This window comes from Lynx rufus, unplaced genomic scaffold (genome assembly GCF_022079265.1).
Source record: "Lynx rufus isolate CCGP_SWC_20201006 ecotype Redwood Valley unplaced genomic scaffold, mLynRuf1.p SCAF_8, whole genome shotgun sequence".
NCBI classification, from domain to species: Eukaryota; Metazoa; Chordata; class Mammalia; order Carnivora; family Felidae; genus Lynx; species Lynx rufus.
The window spans coordinates 114,282,053-114,306,897 of NW_025814896.1; the positions used below are offsets into that span (position 1 = coordinate 114,282,053).

Genomic DNA, 24,845 nt, shown 5'->3' on the forward strand with positions numbered 1-24,845 from the left:
TCTGCATTCAAAGCTTTCCTACAGCTTCTAACTCGACCTCAACCAAATCCACCATTACTTCCTAACCTTAAGACGACATCCTCTAGAGGCAAGAGGGAAGAGGTTGAGAGTAAGCACTCTGGAACCAGAAAGCCCAGGTTCAAATCCCCACTCCACCCATTACAGGCTGTGGGAACTGGTGCAAATCGCTTAAGCCTGTGTTTCCTTATCTGTGAAATGAGGGTAAAAGCAGTAAGTACCTCAAGGATTAAAGGATGTGGTGGGGATTAAAAATACATGCAAAACGTTGACACTAGAACTTGGCACCTAGTAAATACTTGATGTTAGCTGCTACTATTATTATTATTAAATAAAAAAAAAAAACCGTGCAAACCAAGAGGTCCCGAGAAACCCTTCCTGGCTACATGGTTGGTTTTTGCATCTGCTAGCCTCTCTACTGAAACACATTTTCTCAACATCTGCCTCCCGTCCAAACCTCAACCATTCCTCCTAGTTCAGAGCATCTGCACCAGGCCTCTTCTGACCATTCACATCCTCATTCATAATGCCACCCCTAGGCATCCGAAGCATGCTATTTACTCTACCCCTTGGTCACAGAGTTATTTCTGCCTCCTCTCCTCATTTAGCCCATATAAACCACAGGCGGGTGAGAGGCCATGTCTTAACACAATTCTTTCATATCCCCCTCAGTACCTCAAAATGGTTTACGCTTACATTCTAGTTCAGACTATAGAAGATGCGTAAGAAAACAGAAAATGCTATTATAATAGTGATGCTCTCATCTTCTTTCCAGTCTCATTAGAAATATTATGCCTTTTCCAGAGCTAATACCTTCATCTCTTCTCCTCAGTTCACTCTTCCCTAGAGTGATCTTCTCTAGTTATCTTTCCCTCTCTCTGTAACATTCAATCTTTCCTCCCTCTGCTGTATTCACCCTCTCCTCTATCCACTGCCCTCAACCATGTAAAGGTCTCCGTATCTTGAAACATTTTACTTGCCTCTTCTGCCCCTTGTACAATACTCTACATTCTGACTCTCATCTCTTTGACACGCTCCTAATATGAACAGTCGACTGATGCTACATCCATTTCCTCATGCGCTGCCCATTCTAAACCTCCTGAAGCTGGTTCTGAAGGTCGTTAGTGACCTCCAAATCCAGTGGCCTCTTCTTGGCCTTCTCTGGACCTCATCACTACACATCACATCACTCACTAACACTTGTTCCTTTAGTTTCCAAAAATCCTTTCCATGAATCCCTACTCCTCTGACCAATACTCTGGTATCTTTTGTTTGAATCTTTTTTCACTGGTGCTACTTCTACTTTCCTCCAACTGTTGCTCAAAGGTTAGGATTTTGCTCAGCGTTCTCTTCCAAGATTTTCTGTCAAGAACTCATTCACTCACATGGCTTTACTTACTTCCACAAAAAAGCCCCAATCTGAAAGCTCAACTGTGGTCTTACTACCGGGCTTCAGACTCTAGGTCCGATGGACGATCGGCCACCTCTGCTTGGATACAGCAACATGTCCTCGTGTTCAGTATCCAAAATCACATTATCTTCTCCCATAAAAGATCTTTTCCCTTCCTCCTGAATTCTCTACATTCTATCAACAGGGACATTTTCCTTTTTAATCAGACAATTGAGGAAACTGGCATCCTCTCGGATTCTAAGCTCTCCCTCAATCCTGCCAGTCCAAATGACAAGGTCTCAGAAGATTTTCCTTTGTAATGAGGCTTCACCCCGTTCTATCTTTCCTCTTGCTGCCCATTCATCCATGACATTCATTCCTTATTTAAACCTCCTACAATACTACTTTTGTCATACCACTCTTTTGTTCAAAACCACATCAGACTTCCACATCCATGGGGTGGGAAGATCCTGAAGGAGGGCATTTAAGGCCCTTCAAAAACTAGTTCTATCCATATCATTCCCCACCGGAAACTCTCCGCTCTTTGCTGATAGCCTGACACAGCCTAATTCATTCCCACATCCGTGTGTGTACGTGGTAGGCGCTCGATAATGCTTAGCTGGGCAACCGTGTAACATACTTGATCAAAATGCAACATTTTTGAAAGTGAAATGGAGCGTTAAAAAATAATTAAAGTTACATATATTAAAAAAGACCTTATTTATTGGCCAACAAATTGTTGAACAACAAATTGGTTTTACTGTATCAGGGAACTTATAAGATTGTTCTGTTCAAAACTGAAAAATAAAAATATATTAAAGTAAAAATGTTTAAATGCTAAACATTTAAAATAACAAAAGGAACATAATCAAGCTATACATTTATGACATCTGAACATTTCTGTAATATACTATAGATTTAAAATTACTTAAATTTTATCAGCATTTATAAACTTTAATCATTTCCTTAATCATATCTAATCTAATACCATATTGCTGTTTTACTGATTAATTTCTTTTTTCATTATGATCTTAGTACTTACAATTTTTTCATAAAATTACCTGTCTACTCCAGTGTTGTTCTTTATTGTTAATTGTCAAATTTATTGCTAATACATTTAAAACTGTTAAAACTTTTGATGGACTCTTGTCAGTAGGCCATAATGATTTTAGGTGAGAAAATATTCTTTCTAAATGTAGTGAGGAAAAATTAAAAATAGAACTCCCATATGACCCAGCAAATTCCACTCTGGGGTATATATTTGAAGGAAATGAAATCACTGTCTTGAAGAGGTATCTGCATCCTCATATTCACTGCAGCATTATTCACAAAGGCCAAAACATGTGAACAATCTAATTGTCTGTGGATAGAGGAATGGGTAAGAAAATGTGTACACACACACATACACACACACAAAAAGAGAAATATTATTCAGCCATAAAAAAAAAGAAGGAAATCCTGCCTTTTGTGACAACATGGATGGACTCTGAGGACATTATGCTGAGTGAAGTCAGACAGAGAGAGACAAATACAAATACTGCATGTTCCTGCTTCTATGTGGACTCTAAAAAAGATGGAACTCTAGAAACAGAATGGTGGTTGCCAGGGGCCGAGCAGGTAAGAGAAATGGGACGATTTTGGTCAAAGGGGTCAAACTTCCAGTTGTAAAGATGAATAAGTTCTGGGGTTCTAACATACAGCATGGGGATTATAGTTAACAAGACTGTATCATATACTTGAAAGTTGCCAAGAGAGTAGATTTTAAATGTTATCAACACACACACACACACACACACACACACACACACACACACGTAATTATGTAAGGTGACAGAGATGTTAATACAATGCTACCATGGTACTCATTTTGCAATACAAGTATCAATCACAATGTATACCTCCAACTTACACCATGTAATACGTCAATTATACCTCAATAAAGCTGGGAAAAAAATTTAATATTTATTTTGAGAGAGAGAACGCACATGTACGAGTACAAGTTGGGGAAGGGCAGAGAAAGAGGTAAAGAGACAATCCCAAGCAGGCTCCATGCTCAGCATCGAGTCCGACCCGAGACTTGATTTCAGACAGCAAAATTATGACCTGAGCTGATACCAAGTGTTGGATGCTTAACCAACCGAGCCACCTAGGCACCTTAACCTGAAAAAAATTTTAATGCGCTGAGATAACTGGTAAACTCAGAGCAACTGCTATTAAACAGAGGATATTCTGAATACTAGTCTTGTTAATATTGAAACTTACATATATTTTTCTTAAGTATTGTCTTTTTGCCTCCATTTAGAGTGCCTTTCTTCAACAAATATATATACTGTATGTATAATTTATTTTTAAGTAGGCTTCGTGCTCAGCGCAGAGTCAAATATGGGGCTTGAACTCAAGACCCTGAGATCAAGACCTGAGCTGAGATCAAGAGTTGGATGCTTAACTGACTGAGACACCCAGGCACCTTCAACAAATATTTTTAATAAGACAAAATTCATAAAATAAATTGTTTCTATTTATTATTCTTCATAAGTTTCACCAAATTTAGACACTGATAAATTATAGGCTTCAATTCTAGTATAGAATATAACTTAATTCATTTAAAATCAGAAGATCAGGGGCACCTGGATGGCGCAGTCGGTTAAGCGTCCGACTTCAGCCAGGTCACGATCTCGCGGTCCGTGAGTTCGAGCCCCGCGTCGGGCTCTGGGCTGATGGCTCGGAGCCTGGAGCCTGTTTCCGATTCTGTGTCTCCCTCTCTCTCTGCCCCTCCCCTGTTCATGCTCTGTCTCTCTCTGTCCCAAAAATAAATAAACGTTGAAAAAAAAAATTTAAAAAAAAAATCAGAAGATCAATAAAAGTTTCCTACAAATTATTATTGAGGTTTTAAGTACAATGGTATTATGGTTACTTTTTAAAGTCATTTCTTCAGAGATATATACTCAAATATTTTTAACAGAGGGGTGTCTGGGTGGCTCAGTCAGTTAAGTGGCCAACTTCAGCTCAGGTCATGATTTCACAGTTCATGAGTTCAAGCCCTGCACTGGGCTCTGTGCTGACAGCTCAGAGCCTGGAGCCTGCTTCAGATTCTGTCTCCCTTTCTCTCTGCCCCTCTCCTGCTTAACACTCTTTCTGTCTCTCAAAAAGTGAATAAACATTAAAAAAATTTTTTTTGAATAAAAATAAAAGTGAAATGATTTGGGGGCACCTGGGTGGCTCAGTAGGTTAAGTGTCTGACTCTTGGTTTCGGTTAGAGTCATGATCTCATGGTTCCTGGGATCGAGCTCCGTATTGGGCTATACAATAACAGTGGAGCATACTTGGGATTCTCTCTCTCCCCTCTCTCTGCCCCTCCTCAACTTGCAGTCTTTCTCTCTCAAAATAAACATTTTTTAAAAATAAAAAATGAAATGACTTGATACATTAGTTTTTTAAATTTATTTCTAAAGTTTGAGAGACAGAGAGCATGCACATGTGCTCACATGCCCATGAGCAGGAATGGGGCAGAGAGAGGGAGTGAGAGAATTCCAAGCAGGCTCTGTGTTATCTGCATGGAGCCCGATGTGGGGCTCAATCCCACAAACCGTGAGATCATGACCTGAGCCAAAATCAAGAGCCCAGCACTTAGCCAACTCAGCCACACAGGTGCCTGTGGATTTGTTTTACAATAATATGGGGTTGAGTTAAGGAAATACTGATGAAATAAGATCAGCCATAAGTTAGTAATTGTTGAAGCTGGTTGACAGGCATATGGGAAAGGGCTCATTATAGTGGTCTCTCTGCTATTACATATTTTATATAATTGAAATTTGCATAATAAAATGTTACAAACAAACAACTCCTCCTAGGTGGATGTTATAGATTGAATTATACCTCCCCAAAATTCATATGTTAAAATCCAACCCCCCAAGCGTGACTATATTTGGAGAGGGGGCTTTTTTTTTTTTTTTTTAATTTTTTTTTTTTTCAACGTTTATTTATTTTTGGGACAGAGAGAGACAGAGCATGAACGGGGGAGGGGCAGAGAGAGAGGGAGACACAGAATCGGAAACAGGCTCCAGGCTCTGAGCCATCAGCCCAGAGCCCGACGCGGGGCTCGAACTCACGGACCGCGAGATCGTGACCTGGCTGAAGTCGGACGCTTAACCGACTGCGCCACCCAGGCGCCCCTAGAGAGGGGGCTTTTAAGGAGACAATTAAGATTAGGGGTGCCTGGATGGCTCAGTCCATTAAGCATCCAAATCTTGATTTTGGCATGATCTCAAGGTCATGAGATCAAGCCCTGCATTGGAAGATTCTCTCTCTCTCTCACCCACCATGCTCCACCCTTCCCACATCCCTCGAGCTCTCCCATGCCAAAAAAAAGGGAGACAATTAATATTAAATGACGTCATAAGGTTGGGGCCCTAATATGACAGGACTGGTATCCTTATAAGAAGAGAACTACAGGCACACAGAGGAAGAGCCTTGCCATCTAAAAGCCGGGAAGAGAGACCTCAAATATGAATTTGAGAAACCAACCCTGAAGGTGCCCTGATCTCGGTCTGTTAAGCTTCCAGGACTGTGAGAAAATAAACTTGTTACTTAAACGCTCAGTCTGTCATATTTTGTTATGGCAGCCCTGGCAGACAGTGAAGATATTCAAAAGTGTGATTTTACATTTCAAAATTAAATCCTGTGTATCATTTGAACACTCACTATTCCCTTTATGGAAAATTTCAATGTCTCCCTGTTTGAAAATATTGCCTACAATAATTACAATTTGCTAAAAAACTCAAAAGCTGGATATTTTTTGGAACTCCATTAATTGAAGACATAAAAGATTTCCAATTGATTTTTAACAGAATGCAGCCAAAATGCAAAAGACTCTCTTCTTAAACAGTTCATGTGACTGTAGGACACTTAAATTGACTTATAAAATAATTCTTAAAAAATTCAAACATTTTTAAAATCCACCTGACGATGGGCAGAAAAAGAAAAGTAAATACTGCCACACTATACAAAATTTAATTCAACATCAGAAAAGTCACAAGAATCTTATAATTCAATTACCCAATGGTGTATATAAAAATAGTTGTAGGGGTGCCCAGGTGGCTTAGTTGGTTGAGCATCCAACTCTTGATTTTATCTCAGGTCATGACCCCAGGGTCATGGGATCAAGCCCCACATTGGGCTCTGTGCTGAGCATGGAGCTTGCTTGGGATTCTCTCTCTCTCCCCTGCTCCTCTCCCAGCTCGCACCTGCTTGCTCTCGATCGCTCTCTCTCAAAAAAAAAAAAAAAAAAAATTATAAATGACAACAGCCAGTTTTTATTTCCATTAGTAGAAGCCTCTTTGGACCACATTATGTCTCCCATCACAATCAAACCCAAGTATGTTTACACGTCACAGGTTTTCTTAATTCAGCAAGAAGACGGTTTTTTTTTTTTTTTTTAATTTTTTTTTTTTTTTTCCAACGTTTATTTATTTTTGGGACAGAGAGAGACAGAGCATGAACGGGGGAGGGGCAGAGAGAGAGGGAGACACAGAATCGGAAACAGGCTCCAGGCTCTGAGCCATCAGCCCAGAGCCCGACGCGGGGCTCGAACTCACGGACCGCGAGATCGTGACCTGGCTGAAGTCGGACGCTTAACCGACTGCGCCACCCAGGCGCCCCAAGAAGACGGTTTTAACCATGTTGCCATGTTCCACCAAAATTGATAACTGTATTACCACCACTAAAAGTAAGACTTTTATCTGTTATGTTTAACTTTTTAATTGAATGTACAATGGCATTCAGAATAATGTGAGATGTTTCACCTCTGAGAGAATGAATTTCCAAGAATTTTATTCTGAATCCACTAACTAGGTGAAAAAAATTAAACCATTATGAGAACAGAATTAATAACTTTTCTATTTGAAGCATCTGATGTCACTGATGCCAAACCGGTGAATTCAATTGGTAATGAGCTACTTCACCTAAGAGAGCAAGCACATTAGCACCTGTGATCTCACTTTTCATACACATACAAGAAAATGTGCGATGGACCAATCTTATAAACCATTTCTGCTCATTTTCATTTGCTCCAAATGAAAAGTCAAGCCTCACAAAATGCCATGAAAATGCACCTTCTATAGCTTCATATTAAATCATCATCTTTGGACGTGACTTTAAAAAAAAAGAAAAACAACTACTACTAACTTTTGATGTAAATGCTAATGTTTCTTCAACAAATTTAGGTCTTCCCGTTAGTGATATCACCACAGCCCCTGAAGTGGAGGGTAAATGTTGTACAACCTGTACATTCATTAGCTCTCTTGACAAACGAGAATTGAGTTCCTTATGGTCCTCTAACACACTTTTTGATTTGTTTGCTTTTTGGAAATGAATGCTGCCAAAGGGTTTACTATAAACTATATAAAAGTTACCAAGCAATGTAATATACAAATAGTGGTACATTTAGGCCATACAATAAGTGATCAAACCACTGTAGCAAGAGAATTCAGACTATTCCCCATGTGCTTTATTTATGGCAGGCCTGCTCGGCTCTGCTCCCCATACATCTAGTCCATGATTCCCCACATTTCCCATTAATCCTGCCAACTGGTAGCCAGGCAACGTCATGCATCGCACAGGCCGCAGTTTGGCACAAATGTCTGATACATACAAGGGGGCTTACAAAGACACTGGTGTGAGTATTTCTCCTACCAGCACCCCGGACCTGAAGGAGGTGGCTGTTCCCAGACTCTGTGAGCAAGCACAGGAGGCTTTATCAGCGAGCATCCTGTGTACTGTCCTTGGAAGGGTCAGGTTAGTAAGTTGTGTGTGGAAAGGGTTGGAAAAAAAAGACACAGGCTGTTACTGGTCATTGTTCAGATTTTAGCACTGGAAAGTGGGAGCTCTGTCCTCTGCACATGCATCGAGTACGATACTACACGAAACTACGGCAGAAGAGGGAAGAACAAAGAGGATGTCTATGAAAACCCACTCTGCTTTTTATGCAACAATTAATAACACCTCATTTAAAAATGAAAAACCTTGAGACAAACACTAAACACGATGGGTTTCCAGGATAACAGGCATAACCTGGCCACTTATGTTTAGTGAACACTCAAATCCATGGCTTTCCTCGTGCTCTTCTAACCTGGGACGCCAGTTCCCTTCTGAACACTTACCTTCCAGCCCTCGGTGCACACCTGCGTTCACTCCTGCACCATCTCCAGCACAGCCTTTCCTGATGTGGTCAGTCCACAGTGACTGCCCACCTCCTCCCAACATGGCCCTTCTGGCCATACATGTCTTCGGGTATTTACCCTGCAGTTATATCACGTAACCTTACAAAGGTGGGTGACCAGTTCAATGAAGAGGAGGGTTCGGGGAAAATAAATGGGGGGAGGGGGGAGGCGTGCCCTGGAAAGGGACAGACAAAAGAAAAGGAATCTAGTATGTGTGCTGAGAGCAGAAAAAATAATAGGAAGTGACATTTTCCTTTTTCAATGCTACACATACTGGTTTGATATCTGAGCAATTTCCTTGTTTTTACTTTTTACATAAGAGTAGGGGACAATGGGAATAATAAGTAGACATAAGGATTTCTATTTTAATTCGGGTCCTGAGACTGTGAGATCCTGTTTGGGAGGTTTGGTTACTATTCTCTCCCACCTTCTTCACCTTCCAACAGCCCACAAAGTCAAGTGTAAGGTTGAATTTTAGTTTCAGAACTTGCGTGGGGAAATGAAACGGGTAGGTCGAAGGGAACAATAGCTGGCAATCTCAGAAGCACAAATGTAAACAGTGCACATGTCTTCTGGTTCTCTAACAAATATTCCGCAGACAGTGCGTTTGGTTTTGCAGACACTCCCTGATATAAAACAAACACTTCTATTTTTATACCAATTTGGTTTCAGAAAGACATTACAGTGCACAAAAGCCATCCAAATATCACTCTCATTCTGCTTAAATTTTGTTATTAAACCTGTTTGGAAATGTCTGAAAGAAGAGAATACATTTTTTTAAATCCCTATTTTTTAAATTAAATTCCGTTCTATTTTCCTTCCATTCCAAGACTTAAAGGAGACGACAGCATGTAGGAGCTCTCCCTTCTTAGACACGGTTCAAACTTGGATCCCAAGTTCCAATGTCTATGGAGTCCAAGTTTGTATCTTGTAGTAGTTCTGTACAAGTTAGCATCAAATGCCTGCATATTTTGGCATGGCTCACAGCCTGCCTGAATTGGATCCATATGACAAACTGCAAAATATCCTCACATAACATCTGTTTGTATTGTGATGCTGCTTTGAGCAATTGTCATTTCTTTGTCTTGCTAAGTAATTAATTCAAAATTATATAATGAGACCATCAACTCCTGTCAAGTCCTCCCTTGCAAATTCCCTCACATCCATCCCCTTTCCTATCGCCCCTGCCATACTGATAACTGTCAGGCTAGACATGTGCTGGTCTCCCAAACCTGTCTACATCTAGTATCTTCCAAGGCCACAGCGCTTCCCAAACAATAAGACTAAATTACCTCCACGCATACCACATTCCTTCATTCAAAACAAAGCCAAACACAAACCGGTCCTTCAGCGGCTCCCTATCTGCCAAATAAAAAGCCAAAGAGCTTAACCTCACATTTAAGACCTTTCATAAGCTGGCTCCGCTCCAACTTTCCCACTGGAACCGCCCTATTTCCTTTTACTCTACAAAACCAGCCTATTCACTGACTCCTCTGTTCCCCCTATTAGCCTACTCTCTAACTCCTCTGTTCCTCCAACACAAACATGTACGCACCCCTTCTCTTTCGGTTTCCAGGGCTTTGCTCATACTGTTCACCTGCCTGGAATGCCCTCTCCACCGCCCTCCTCTTGGTCTATCCAAGTACTATCTGTCCTTCAAAGCCAAATTCAACATCCTATCTTCACTATCTACCATCCGATCTCTACTATCTCTTTGACCTCTAGGTAACCAGTGCTTTACAAATAACGCACTTGGTATTTCTTTGATGCCTCATACTATTGGCTGGTTCTGCCTATGTTAGCTTCACTAGACTGTAGCAGGGGGTACAAACAAGCCTATCTGGCGAGCTGCTGCTACTGCTTTGTCCTCTGACTCAGTGCTATGTACACAGCAGACAATTAGTATATAGTTTGATTGACTAATTGGTTAAAGATATTATGTATTCGCACACTCAACAAATATTTATTGAATCCCAATATGTGCTAGGCACTGTTACAGGCACCAGGAAAATATAAACGAACCATAAAGACAAAAACTTCTGCCTTCATAGGACTTATATTCTAGGGAAGGGGACATAGCATTTTTTTTTTTAAAGTAAGCTGTAAAAATATTAGAAGGTGCTAAATGCTCTGGAGAAAAAGCAGAGAAGAAAGTAAGGAGTATAAGGTGGGGTGGAAGGTGGGCTATGCTTTTACACAGAATGATTGTGGAAGGCTTCTCTGAACAAGTGACATTTGAGCAAAGATTTGAATGAGGTAACGGAGTGAGGTATGCAGATATCTGGAAGAACATCCAGGCAGAGGGAGATCAAAGTGCTAAAACCCTGAGGCAGGAATGTGCCTGGAATATTCAGGGAAGAAGAAAGAGGTGAGTTGAGGGGGAAGTTGAGGTGGAGTGAGTTGAGGGGGAAGAATGGGAGGCACTCTGCTGGGAGAGAGCCTCTCAGGGATTCTGCCTGCTACCTCTAGGGGAGGGAACAGAGGAATGACATATTGGACTCACATTTGAAAGGACCCATTTGGGGGTGCCTGGGTGGCTCAGTCCATTAAGCGTCCGACCTCGGCTCAGATCATGAACTCACGGTTCGTGGGTTCAAGACCCACACTGGGCTCTGTGCTGAGAGCTACAGCCTGGAGCCTGCTTCGGATACTGTCTCCCCTTCTCTCTGTTCCTCCCCCACTCACACTCTGTCTCTCTTTCTCCCAAAAATAAATAAAGATTTAGAAAAAAAAAAAAAAAAAAAAGGACCCATTTGGATGGTCTTTGAGACTAGGGATTGATAGAGGCAGGAAGACCAGTCAGAGTAATTTAGGAAGGGGATGACCTTGGGGACAAAAGTCTTCAGGAAGGGAGTATCTCAGGTATTGTAAATGTTAAGTTGGAGTAATAAATGGAGAGACTGAGGAAGCAGTTAGACACAGGGGTCTAAAGTTCAGGGGACAAACCCTGAAACCCACTTTTGGGAGTTGTCGGTGTATAGACGGTATCAAACCTATGGGAGCAGATGAAATCCAGGAAGCTGGTGTAGACAGAGATGAGGCCCAAGGACTAAGCCTAGGAAGCCGCCAAGACTGAGAAGGAGGAGCCAGTGGGGCAAGAGGAAAACATGAATGCCAATCTGTTGGGAAGAGACTGTGCGCTTGAGAGAATAACCCACATCCATCAGGTGCATGCCACTGATACAACTTAGACTACGGACGCTAAGGGAGGGAGTTTATTTTCCTCACTCCTTCCAGCGGCTGAGGTTAGGCAAATCTTAGGCAGGGGTACTAACATAAACAAGGATAAGGACACAATTTTCCATAAGAGTAAAGTAAAAATTTAACAACACAATATTGAGTTGTTTTTTTTTTAAAGGAAAAAAAAATCTAGTGATAATCAAGTTAGTGCAGGGTTTGTCAACCTTGGCACTACAGACATTTTGGCTGATAATTCTTTACGTTGGGGGGCTGTCCTGTTCATTATGGGATGTTTAGCAGCAGCCTCGGACTCTGCCCACTAGATGGCAGTAGCAGTCCCCTTCACTTCACCAAGTGCCAAAGGTCCCCTGGGGGGCAAAATCCTTGCCAGTTGACCATTCAGTTCGAGTGAGTTGTCAATAAAAACCAACTCTGACAATACTTTAAATATCCTTTCTGCCAAATGCACCTGTTAATTTCTGCTGATAATCTCTTCTCCGGATTTTCTTTACCAGTCAGCTGATTTGGAAGGTTCTCACTGTATTCATTACCCAGAGTGAAGAAAACAAGTGATTAGCTCAAAAATGTACTTCCAATTTTTTGCATATAAGAGATATGCCCCAAATCTACCCAGTTCAAAACATGATCATCTCTGCCCACACTCGTTCATAGCAGCCTATTCATAATAGCCTAGAGACAGAAGCAACCCAGTGTCCAGCCTCAGACAAACAGATAAACAAAGTGTGGCATATACATACAATGGAATACCACTCAGCCTGAAAAAGGAACAGAACTCTGACACAGGTTACAACGTGGACATGATGTTCGGTGAGATATGCTAGTCACAAAGGGACAAATACTGTATGACTCACTCATACGAGGGGCCAACAATAGTCAAATTCATAGAGACAGAAAGCAGAATGGTTGCCAGGGACTAAAGAAAGGGGAGAATAGGGAGTTACTGTTTAATGGGTACAAATTTCTAGTTTTGCAGGATAAAAAAAGTTGTAGAGATGGACGGTGGTGGTGGTTACACAACAACAAGAATAAACTTCACACAACTGAACTGAACACTTAGAAATGGTTAAGGTGGTAAATTTTATGTTATGTGCTTTTTTTTTTTTTTTTTTTTACCACAATTAAAAAAAAAAAAGAACACAGGCTCTGGGGTCCATCTGTCTTGGGTTCAAATATTGGCAAAATGCCCAACATATCTGGCTCATAGTAAGTATTCAGTAACCATTAGCAGCTGATTACAAATTAGTGTTTTAACCAGAATGTTACCAAGTCAGCGTGCATGTCTGTCAGGACCCATGGTTGACAGTTATGTGTGCCTCTGACTGGTGAAACAGGAAAGCAGTCATAAAGTACGGTTTAAAAAAAACAAAGACCATTTCTGAGAATAAAATCATTTTGCCAACTGAGTGTCATTAAGTACAAAGTATGGTCAATTTCTTCCCTTCAAAACTTAGTCCTCTCCTGTGGATTTATCCTGTCACTTATTTTAAATATTTCTTTATTTTGAAAGAGACAACATAAGCAGGGGAGGGGCAGAGAGAGAGGGGGAGAGAGAATCCCAAGCTGACTCCTCACTATCAGTGCAGAGCCCCATGAGGGGCTCGTTCTCATGAACCACGAGATCATGACCTCAGCTGAAATTAAGAGTCAGATGCTTAACCAACTGAGCCACCCAGGTGCCCTGCTTGTCACTTATTTTAACGATCCAGACTTTTTGTATTACTTTTTCAAACCTTAAAAAAAAAAATTTATGTGTCTGTAAATATACTTTTTCTTAAATGATCAAGAATCCATTCTAGATGTTACCCTATTTATATCAGTTTTGCTCTCCTTGCTGATTCCAACAATTCTTTGCACAGTCCTATAGTGTGTGCAATTCTGACTCTCCTCTATTTCTCCCTAACATATCTGCTGAAAACAAAACCTAATTTTCCTAGCTGTATTTGGGTTAAGGACAGTTTAAAGAAAGAAATAACAAAATAAAACCGAAAAGTAAATAACAGAAACACAGCAGAAAGTAAGTAAGAGAAAAGCAGCATTTCCCATGACAAGCCAGAAGCGTGGGAGACTCAGCTCTCGGCTTGCAAACACAGCTCACCAAGCACGTGGGCAGAAGATGGGTGCTCACTCATCCTGGTAAGACACCAAACCAAAGAGAAACAGAAGCGCCCAGAGCAGGTGGGCTTTCCAAACTGTCTAACCTGCATGGGATTGATCTTCACCGAGCGCTCAAAGCACTCCACGCATTCTCTAAACTCCTTGTTCCGCAGATGAAGAAGGCCTTTGGAGCGCTGAGCCCGAGCGCTGCGGTGGCGGGACAGTTCCCAGGCCCGCTCATAGCAAGCGTGGTCTCGAAGGACATCTCCGAGCAAGCAGTACAAACTTGGCGTTTCTTTCTTCTCCAGCTCTTGCCTGAGGATTTCTTCTGCCTAGAAATGACAACAGAAGTAAGTGAATTAGCTTATAGTGACTAATGGCTTTTTTTTTTTTTTTTTTTTTTTTTTTAGCACATAAACATCTTTAATCGCACAGGACCCAAATTTTTATTTTCAAAGTTTGAGATGACCTGTTGATTTCATGCATCTAGGACAAAGGCTGAAAACAACAGAAAACAGATATGGTACAGGTAAAAGAGAGGAACAGGAAGTAAGAAGAGAGTGCTGCTTTACTGGCATCTGGAATCCTCCAGGAAAGAAAGGCACCAAGGGGAAGCTTACTCCACGATACTGGGAGGACTCACTGGACTCTCCAGAAGCTCCCCACTCCAGCTGTCACCACTGTGACTGTGAGAGCAGCGTCTTTAGTTCACCTCTACTCAATGGCAATGCAAGGGTATGTTTCTTAAGTTTAGTTTAGTTATTTAGTTTAGTCTGCTTTGTTTTTCCTTTTTTATCAACGTTTATTTATTTTTGGGACAGAGAGAGACAGAGCATGAACGGGGGAGGGGCAGAGAGAGAGGGAGACACAGAATCGGAAACAGGCTCCAGGCTCTGAGCCATCAGCCCAGAGCCTGACGCGGGGCTCGAACTCACGGACCGCGAGATCGTGACCTGGCTGAAGTCGGACGCTTAACCGACTGCGCCACCCAGGCGCCCCTGTTTTTCCTTTTTTAAAATGGCCTGCTCAGGGAGCCCAGGATCGCTGAAACATTTATAAAAGAAGGAGGGGGTACAATTTAATAGTCATTGTTTATCTCACAGATAAAACTTGCCAACAGGAGGCCTGTCTGCTTCCAGACAGTCCCTTCAGTTTAGCAATTAAAGACCATCCTCAGAACACTGCACAAGCCTGGGTAATATTCTCCTATGTGCACAATTCAGATTCGCCTCATCGGCTAAGCTAATTCTGTACTTGTTACCACTACTCTGCTTCCCTGGCCCGTGTCCCTTACCCCTTGTTTCTGATCAGTCTCAACAGCATGGCAGCGGCTCTACTTCCACGTCCCATCCTTACATGCAAACACCTTCCTATAAATAGCAGTGGAGTCACCCAAGATGCCAAGACAGCCATGGATGGCCACAATGGGTGTCGATATCTGGGAAGCCATCCTCAAGAAGCTAAATTGATTCTTTAGACTCCTTAATTGACACAGCTGGCAATCTCAAAGTGGATGTATTTGATTTGCTTTAGGCCGCATCCAGCTAGAATTCTTAACTAGTCTAATTTTTGGGAAACATTCTAAAAGACGACTATGCTTATAAAAGTGTCTTTGGATGCTAGCTTCTCTGCATTTATTTTTTTTTTTTTAATTTTTAATGTTTATCTTTGAGAGAGAGAGGCACACAGACTATGAGTGGGGAAGGGCAGAGAGAGAGGGAGACACAGAATCCGAAGCAGGCTCCAGGCTCTGTGCCGACAGCTCAGAGCCTGACATGGGGCTCGAACCCACAATCCATGAGATCATGACCTGAGCCGAAGCTGGATGCTCAACCGACTGATCCACCCTGGCGCCCTATCTGCATTTCTGCTTTTTAGGCCTGGTCTGAAAGTGGAACCGGAATTTATAAAACAGTTTCTAAGCAAAAAGAGTTATAAATCCCAAATAGCCAAAATACATACGAAATTTTAAAATATAATTCATGTGAAACCTCTACAATGATACAATAGTTATTACTATTCTAACCATAATTTTATAAGGTTGTTTATATAAGTACCCAACACAGGTATATTTACATATACACATATATGTATTCAACCAAATTACACGTAACAGACTGTAGCCACAGTGGAATTTTTGCTGACATGATCTTATAGTGTAGTTGAAGGCACTTCTCCTGGCAATATGGCATTGAAACTTGAAACCCAAACCCTCCCAGCAATTCAGAAGGCTGCCCCTGCAGAAAATAAAAATTTGTGATTAGTTATCTGATGTGGTTGGATCTGAAGGCATGAGGAAGCAGTGATCATGACAGGGTCGGGCACTGGTGGTCCATGATATCCAGTGATGAAAGAATTTCTTAAATTATCACCTGTGGGAGCTTAGAATAAAGCTCCTACCTAATGTAAGGTTTTGTGTATAGGAACTTCATCAAGATAATAAGCTTCCGCACAGCAAAGGAAACAATCAGCAAAACTAAAAGGCAACCAACCGAATGGGAGAAGATACTTGCAAATGACATAGGGTTAGTATTCAAAGTCAATAAAGAACAAACTCAACACCCAAAAAATAACTCTGTGAAGAAATGGGCAGAAGACACAAATAGACACTTTTCCAAAGAAGATATCCAGATGGCTGACACATGAAAAGATGCTCAACATCACTAATCAGGAAAATACAAATCAAAACCACAATGGGATACCACCCCACACTTGTCAGAATGGCTAAAATTAACAACACAAGTAATAACAGGTGTTGGCAAGGACACAGACAAAGGGGAACCTTCTTGCACTGTGGGTGGGAATGCAAATTGGTGCAGCCACTCTGTAGAAGAGTATGGAGGTTCCTGATAGAACTACCCTATGATCCAGCAATTGCACTACTAGGTATTTACCCAAAGGATAGAAAAATACAGATTCAAAGGGGTACATGCACCCTGATGTTTATAGCAACATTATCAACAATACCCAAACTATGTAGAGAGCCCCAATGTCCACCGACTGATGAATGGATAAAGAAGATGTGGTGTGTGTGTGTGTGTATACACACATATATATTTATATATATACACATACACACACACAATGGAATATTATTCAACTATCAAAAAAGAATGAAATCTTGCCATTTCCAACGATGTGGATGGAGCTAGAATGTATTATGTCAAGCAAAATAAGTCAATCAGAGAAAGACAAATATCATTTGATTTCATTCATATACAGAATTTAAGAAACAAAAGAGATGAACATATGGGAAGCAGGGAGAGAGGAGAGAGGAAAACAAACCCCAAGAGACTCTTAATGATAAAGAACAAACTGAGAGTTGATGGAGCGAGGTGGGTGAGAGACAGGCTAGATGGGTGATGGGTATCTTTTTAAGTTTATTTATTCTGAGAATGAGCATGCAAGAGACTGTGCGTGGAAGTGGGGGGAGGGGCAGAGAGAGAAGGAGAGAAAGACAGAATTCCAGCTCGAGCCTGATGTGGAGCTCGAACTCATGAACCGTGAGATCATGACCTGAGATAAAATCAAGAGTTGGACGCTTAACCAACCAGCCATCCAGGTGCCCTGGGTAATGGGTACTAAGGAGAGCACTTGTTGTGATAAGCCCTAGGTGTTGTATGTGATATATCACTGAATTCTACTCCTGAAACCAATATTGCACTCTGTGTTAAATAACTAAAATTTAAATTATAAAAAAAAAAAAGGCTTCTGTGAATTAAGTGATAGGACACTGAAGATACCAGGCTGTGAGGTAGGTTGGTGGCTTCTAATTTCACCAAATAGCACAAAGAAAGAAAATGACATTCAGTGTTTTAAATCCTCAAGTTCAGAGAAGCAAGTTATTTCTATGATTGCCTCAAAGAATTTCTTTTTCCTCGTAGCTGCCAAGGTACTATAGCCAAAACTCGGATGTAGACATTGCTGCTACGTGAATTCTGAATACAGGACAAACTCAGTTTCACTAGGTCTATGTGCAAATGAAGGCATCTCACTGGGTTAATCAAATATGTTTTAGTCATTTGTTTTATTTCCTCTATTGCCTTTTAACCACACATCATTTTATTTATTTATTTATTTATTTAGAGAGAAAGAGAGAGGAAATATGTGTGTACATGGGGTATGGGAAGAGGGAGAGGGAGAGGGAGAGGGAGAGAGAGAATCTTAAGCAGGTTCCATGCTCAGCATGGAGCCTAACACAGGGCTCAATCTCACGACCCTGAGATCATGACCTGAGCCAAAATCAAAAGTTGGACGCTTAACTGACTGAGCCACCCAGGTGCCCCGTCATTTTATTATTTTTGAGTGATTGCTCTAGAGGTAATCATGCACATCTTCAATTTATCAAAGTTCATTTAGAGTTACTGTTATATCACCTCACCTTTCTCACATCACAAGTGGCCCAGTCAAGCCCTTCCTAAAGTTGTTCCACAGAAACAATGCAAGATAAACAAATGATTCTTATTGTTTTAAGACACTAAAGTTTTGATGTGGTTTGGTTCTTAGCAATAATAACTGCAATGATTGTTTAAAACGAGAGGGTTACTCTAGTATCACTTACTTCATCATCATCAAGTAAGCACCACTTACTCCATCATCTCCTGGCATCATGGCCAGGAGAAGAGGGCACTGACCATGAAGGAGCAAGACCCAAGAATTTAAATAAGGACATGCGGGATGATTCTGAAAATAGAAACCTCCAAACCCTACTGAGTTTCCTATGCCAGCAGAGGCAGTCCTCCCCTACCTGTTAACACTAGTGCTACCTTGCTTAAAGACAATACAATGACCGGGGCGCCTGGATGGTTCAATCAGTTAAGCGTCCAACTGCGACTCAGGTCATGATCTCACAGTTCATGAGTTCGAGCCCCAAATCGGGCTCTGTGTTGACAGCTTGGAGCCTGCTTCAGATTCTTTGTCTCCCTTTCTCTCTCTCTGCCCTTCCCCTGCTCATGCTCTCTCTCTCTCTCTCTCAAAAAAAGCATTAAAAAAACAAAAAAGACAGTATAATGACTGTACCTCAGGGAAGTACCTTGCAAGAGAATGCCAGTTCTCCTCATCGCTGACCCCTTCCATCCCTTACTGCCTCCACTCATGTAAATACACTTATACACAAAGAGAACTGCAAGACTGTATTTACTTTCTAGAGGGGGAAAATCTTGGACCATATGGAAAAAGAGATTCTAAGGGTGACAGACCATAGACAAAGCGGATCACAATTTTAATCAGCTGAATTTAGGTACTCATCAGTACTATTTGATTCATAAGGCTAACTACTCAAGCAGCTTGGGATGGCTCTCAATTATTTGCTCAATTGCTTGGCTAAAACCTGGACTCAAATGTGGCCAAAACTGAAGAAAAAAAAAAAAAAGTGGCCAAAACTAAGTTGAGATGCCAGAAATTCCTTGGTGTGATGTGAAGGAAAGAATCTAACAACTTAGGAAGAAAAAGTTGTTGTCAATTTATTATTTGCAACCTGTTCACCCATCCCAATCTCCTCCAAGAGGGCCCAGCGGATATTCTTTTCATCTTAACTTTGAGAAATACATTGTATATGGCAGTATTAGCATCCCTTAAAAGTGCTATAGATGTCCTGTAAGCTGGGGGGAACACTTGGGAGGTCCTTCAGTTGAAATGAGCTTCCGGATTTCAGGGGATGATTAGAATCCAAGGTAACAGAGACCAGCTGATGGCACTCAACCCCTCAGAAGTAAGAGGAGCATGGTTATTTGCAACAGGAACAGCCAGAGTAATAATTACAATAGTGCAACTAGCATGGATCTTAGGTGGTTGCTGACTCACCAGGAAGCCTTAAGGCCAAATGAGATGTACACCTAAGTCCAAACTTGATCTACATAACATTTAAAAAAAAAAAACCTAGGTTTGGGGTCAGACATCTGACCCAGGTCACCATGCTAAAACATTGTTTCTCACCCGATGCCTATCCTGGAGTCATTTCACAGTCAGAGCCTCTTTAAAAAAAATCAGAGGGGTACCTGTGTAACTCAATCGGTTGAGCATCTGACTTTGGCTCAGATCATGATCTCGTGGTTTGTGAGTTCAAGCCCCGCATTGGGCTGCTGCTCTCAGCTCAGAGATTGCTTCATATCCTCTGTCTCCCTCTCTGCCCCTTCCCTACTTGCACTACCAAAAAAATAAACATTTTTTAAAAATTAGAAAGGGAGGGACGGAGGGAGGAAAGGAGGAAGGAAGGAATGAAGGAGTCAATACCGGTGAGGAAGGACCCCACTATAATATAACTAGCATATACCATAATTCTTCCCTTGTCTTCCCCAAAGACATAACATTTTTTTTAAAGTTTATTTATTTTGAGAGAGGAGTGGCGGAGAAAGAGTGTGCGAATGCAGGGAGAGACAGAGAACAGGACAAAGTGCTGTCAGCGCAAAGACTGATGCAGAGCGCGATCCCATGCACCATGAGATCATGACCTGAGCTAGAATCAAGGGTAGGACGCTTAACTGACTGAGTCCCTCATGTGGCCCCCTCAAAGACGTACCTTTAACATTTGCCGGGTAATTCTATCCTGGAGGGAAAGAAATACTGTACCTGTCTTTTCAAGGTTGATTGGTTCTTAGTTAATGATAATCCTCTGGGACCCAGAATATTACCATGATGAGTTAGTGGGTTTATGGGAGTGAGTCTATCCCACGGTAGGCCTGGTAAGTCTCTGGACCCACCCAGTGGTTACCTCCCTACTTCTTGAATACATAGTTGAATTAGATATATCCAACAACCAGCAGAGCCTTCATTGAGGACTAATGCAGAATAAAGTGCCAGGTGAAAGCCCCAAGCTTACTCTCCCCCTTAAGAGAAAACCCAAAGCACCTTTGCATATCTATGTAAACTACAGAAATGTGTGCCACTCTCAAACACGTGAGAGATACTGCAAAGTGTGTGAGTGTAGGCAGTTTAACTGACCCATTTAAACTGAGCAGAATATAGATGGGTCCTGGAAAATGTCAGATTATTACAAACTTAATATAATGGTGGCTCTAATTATACCTACTGTTCCAGACATGATCTCTTTCCTGGAGCAAATAATCACACCCCCTGACATATGATAAGCAGGTACTGATACAGTAAATATATTTTTCTCTACCTAATAGCCAGACAACATCAGATGTAGTGGGCTTTCACTAGCACAGAGAGAAGTACACTTTTCTGGTATAATTTAGTCTGCAAGGACCTTGACTGTCTCACCATCTCATTAGACCTCATCAATCTAGGACCTTGATGACATCATGCTAATAATACTCCAAAACTCAGACAAATGGTGTGCCGATGTCAACCAAAAACCAAGTGGAAATGATCATATTCCTGATGCTGTAACTTGTTATTAGAAAATGTTCAATTTACAAAAATTCATTTGATATATTGCCTTTAAGGAACTCATCTCAATAAAGCAAGATATGGAAAATAAATATGTATTTCTAGTTGCTTTTCTTCTCATATGTTTTAAGAATGCTTCAATATTTCAGCCTCTTTCGAAGAAACTGTAAGTTTCCCCAAGTCAAAAACTCTTCTTTACATAACATAATATAAAAAATACTCTGTACCTGTTAGTAGTAGTTTGGAACTTTCCAAATAAGTAAACCCCCAAGCCAAAGGGCTAACCCACTGCCGGGTCATATGCACTGCGATGTCAAGTTGCTTCAGCTGGAAACTAAAATGTGTTTCCTAAAATTCCTTTCCCTTCCAATTTTGCATTAGAGCTGGTCAGAGGGGGAGTTTGGTGGGGATGTGAAAGGCAGAAGTAAAGCAACAGCTTTTACTCTTGGAAGGTGGTCATGGTTAAGTACGGTGTCAGACAAGATGCAGAGATGTCCTGCAGACCCCCGCTTGTCCTCTGCTCTCTGCATCCAGCTTGTGCCTCTGACTGCGGGCCCTGCCAACCAACAGCAGCTCCAGGACGGCCGGCAGACATTTCACCGTGGACCCCAGGGCTGGGAGCCACATACAGACAACAGCTTTCCACAGGTCTCTCCACAAGCTCCTCCTTCACGCTCCCATTTCACGGCTGGAAGTACTCAGCTTCTCAGACTCCCTGGTAAGTTCTGACTTGTCCACTCGTGCCAGTGCCTCAAGTGGACTGATAAATGATTTTTGCCCTGGTCCTTCTATTCCCTCCTCCACACCTTTGTTTCTCGGCTTTTCCCACATCTGTGCAAGATCTAACTCCTTTCGTAAGCCCCTTATTCCCAAAACTACTCAAAGTAGCTCTGCTTCCATAAGCAAAACTTGAATGATACAATCTTTTCTTCATTTTTTGCCTTTTAAACGCCTTATGTGTCCTCCCCTTTGACAGTGATTTACAGATTCGTTTTTATCCAATATATTGTTAAATGCATTATTTCATTTAATCCCTACAGTAAGTCTGAGAGGTAGGTAATAATATGCCCATGGGCCAACTGGCCAGCTCAAAACCAAAAGATACTAAGTTGAAAAATGGGACCTTAATTTCAGGTTCAGTACTCTTCCTATATTCCACAGGTGTACATCAGCAAAAATAGTGGTCTAAGAACCTCTGAAAATTCCCTACTCCATAAAGGCAACAAGAAAACTGACAAAAAGTTTTAGAATCAACTTTTTCATAATTCTGGAAGTTAACCAAAAACTTGAAATAATCCAAGGAATGTTTATTTTTAAAAAGTAGTGATATCTTGATAAGAACAAGTATTGTGTGATTTGATTTAATTAAAAAAAATTTTTTTTGTATTTATTTTTGAGAGAAAGAGTGCATGTGCAAGCAGGGGAGGGGCAGAGAGAAAGGAATACAGATGATCTGAAGCAGACTCCATGCTGACAGCCCGACGTGGCACTCGAACTCACGAACCTCAAGACCAGGATCTGAGCCAAAGTTGGACACTTAACTGAATGACCTACCCAGGTGCCCCACTTTGTGTGATCTTAACTTGCACCGTTCCTATTCCCCTTTCTACAACTTGCAAGGCTGTCTGTATTTAACCTAACTCTGAGTTTGCCCAGTGAAAAGTCTTTGTCAAAAACAATTACAGACAACTGGTAATTCTGTAGCTGTCTGAAGTGGTAAAGAACAAGTGGGACAAACAACAAGCTAACCAAAAAAAGTGGAAAAAGGGAATGAGATATACATAAGAGCTTTGAAAGGCACCAACATATTCATGGGAGTCCAGAAGGCCATGAATGTATAACATGGTACACACGTTCAGGAAAGACCCGAGAAGGCCCTAAGCTCTAACCTGAGGCTGAACTCGAGGCTTTGCACAAGCAGTCAGTGAAAGCTAAGGCAGGGTTGTTAACTGCCTGGCTGAGTGTTGGAAGCATGCTCCGACACACACATACACACACACAGAGTCCATCAGCAAAGACTGGGAGGCTTGTTGATTTAGGCATTCAAGGAATTTCCTGTCTAATCATTAGCTGACCATTCAGCTAATCAACCTGAGACTTCAGCAGCTACATGGACAAAGCATACAGATTTTACAGAATTAGTTAAGAAATGTCACTAAACACAAAAGAACACAAACAGCAGTAACAACCTGATTTCTAGAGTTGCCACATTATATTATTTAAAACATCCAATTTTCAACAACAAATTACAAAAATAGGCAAAGAAACAAGAAAGTATGGCCATTACATAAGGAAAAAAAGCAACCAACAGAAACTGTCACTAAGAATGCCCAATGACAGGTTTAACAGACATTTTAAAAACATGCTATTTTATTTTTTTAATTTTTTTTTAACGTTTATTTATTTTTGAGACAGAGAGAGACAGAGCATGAATGGGGGAGGGTCAGAGAGAGGGAGACACAGAATCAGAAACAGGCTCCAGGCTCTGAGCTGTCAGCACAGAGCCCAACGCAAGGCTCGAACTCACGGACCGCGAGATCATGACCTGAACCGAAGTCGGCTGCCCAACCGACTGAGCCTCCCAGGCGCCCCAAGAACATGCTATTTTAAATGATTCCTGGTACAAGGACTAAGAAAATAACTCAAAAAGAAAAAAAAAAGTCATACCTGGCTGGCTCAGTCTATACAGCACGCGACTCTTGACCTTGAGGTTGTGAGTTCAAGACCCATGTTGGGTGTAGAGATTGCTTAAAAATAAAAACTTAAAAAAAAAAAAAAAGCAAAAATGACAAAGGAATTAAAATGGCACATTCAACCAAAAAGAAGACAGAAACAGGGAAAGACAGAAGACATAATACATATAGAAAATAACAAAATAGCCAATATATATTCTACATTATCAGTAATTAAATTTAAAAGTATTAAACACTGCAATCAAAGGCAGGGATTAGGGGCACCTGGATGGCTCAGTTGGTTAAGCCTCTGACTTCGGCTCAGGTCATGACCTCAGAGCTTGTGGGTTCCAGCCCCGCGTCCGGCTCTGTGCTGACAGCTCAGAGCCTGGAGCCTGCTTCAGATTCTGTGTCTCCCTCTCTCTCTGCCCCTCCCCCACTTGCACTCTCTCTCTCAAAAATTAATAAACGTTAAAAAAAATTAAACAGAAAAGCCAGGGATTGGCAGAAAGTATTAAAAAAATGATTCAATGAAATGCTGTCTACAAGAGACACACTTTAGAATCAGACAGAAAAAAATGCTGAAAATAAAAAGGAAAGGAAAGAAAAGAAGACACACCATACATACATTCGGTAACCAAAAATGAGCTGGAGTGGCTATCAGTATCAGACAAAAATCGTTAATAGGATGAGGAAAGGGTATTTGAAAGATATATATTCACTCCATCAAGAAGACATAATTATAAGTATATATTCACCTAACAAAAGAGCCCCAAGTTACATGAAGCAAAAACGGACAGATCTGAAGGAAGAAATACACAATTCATTAATAATATATGAAGACTTCACTTTCCAACTTCCAGTAATGGATACGACAACTATACAGAAGATAGAAATAAAAGA

General features: G+C 41.2%; 1 protein-coding gene across 1 annotated transcript in view; it reads right to left on the reverse strand.

Moving 5' to 3' along the window:
- TTC27 (tetratricopeptide repeat domain 27) overlaps positions 1-24,845 on the reverse strand; it is a 186,203-nt gene that overhangs the window by 47,148 nt on the left and 114,210 nt on the right. The window contains exon 13 of the mRNA XM_047068790.1: positions 14,025-14,252. Within this exon, the coding sequence (XP_046924746.1) occupies positions 14,025-14,252 (228 nt within the window). The remainder of the gene's footprint in view (positions 1-14,024; positions 14,253-24,845) is intronic.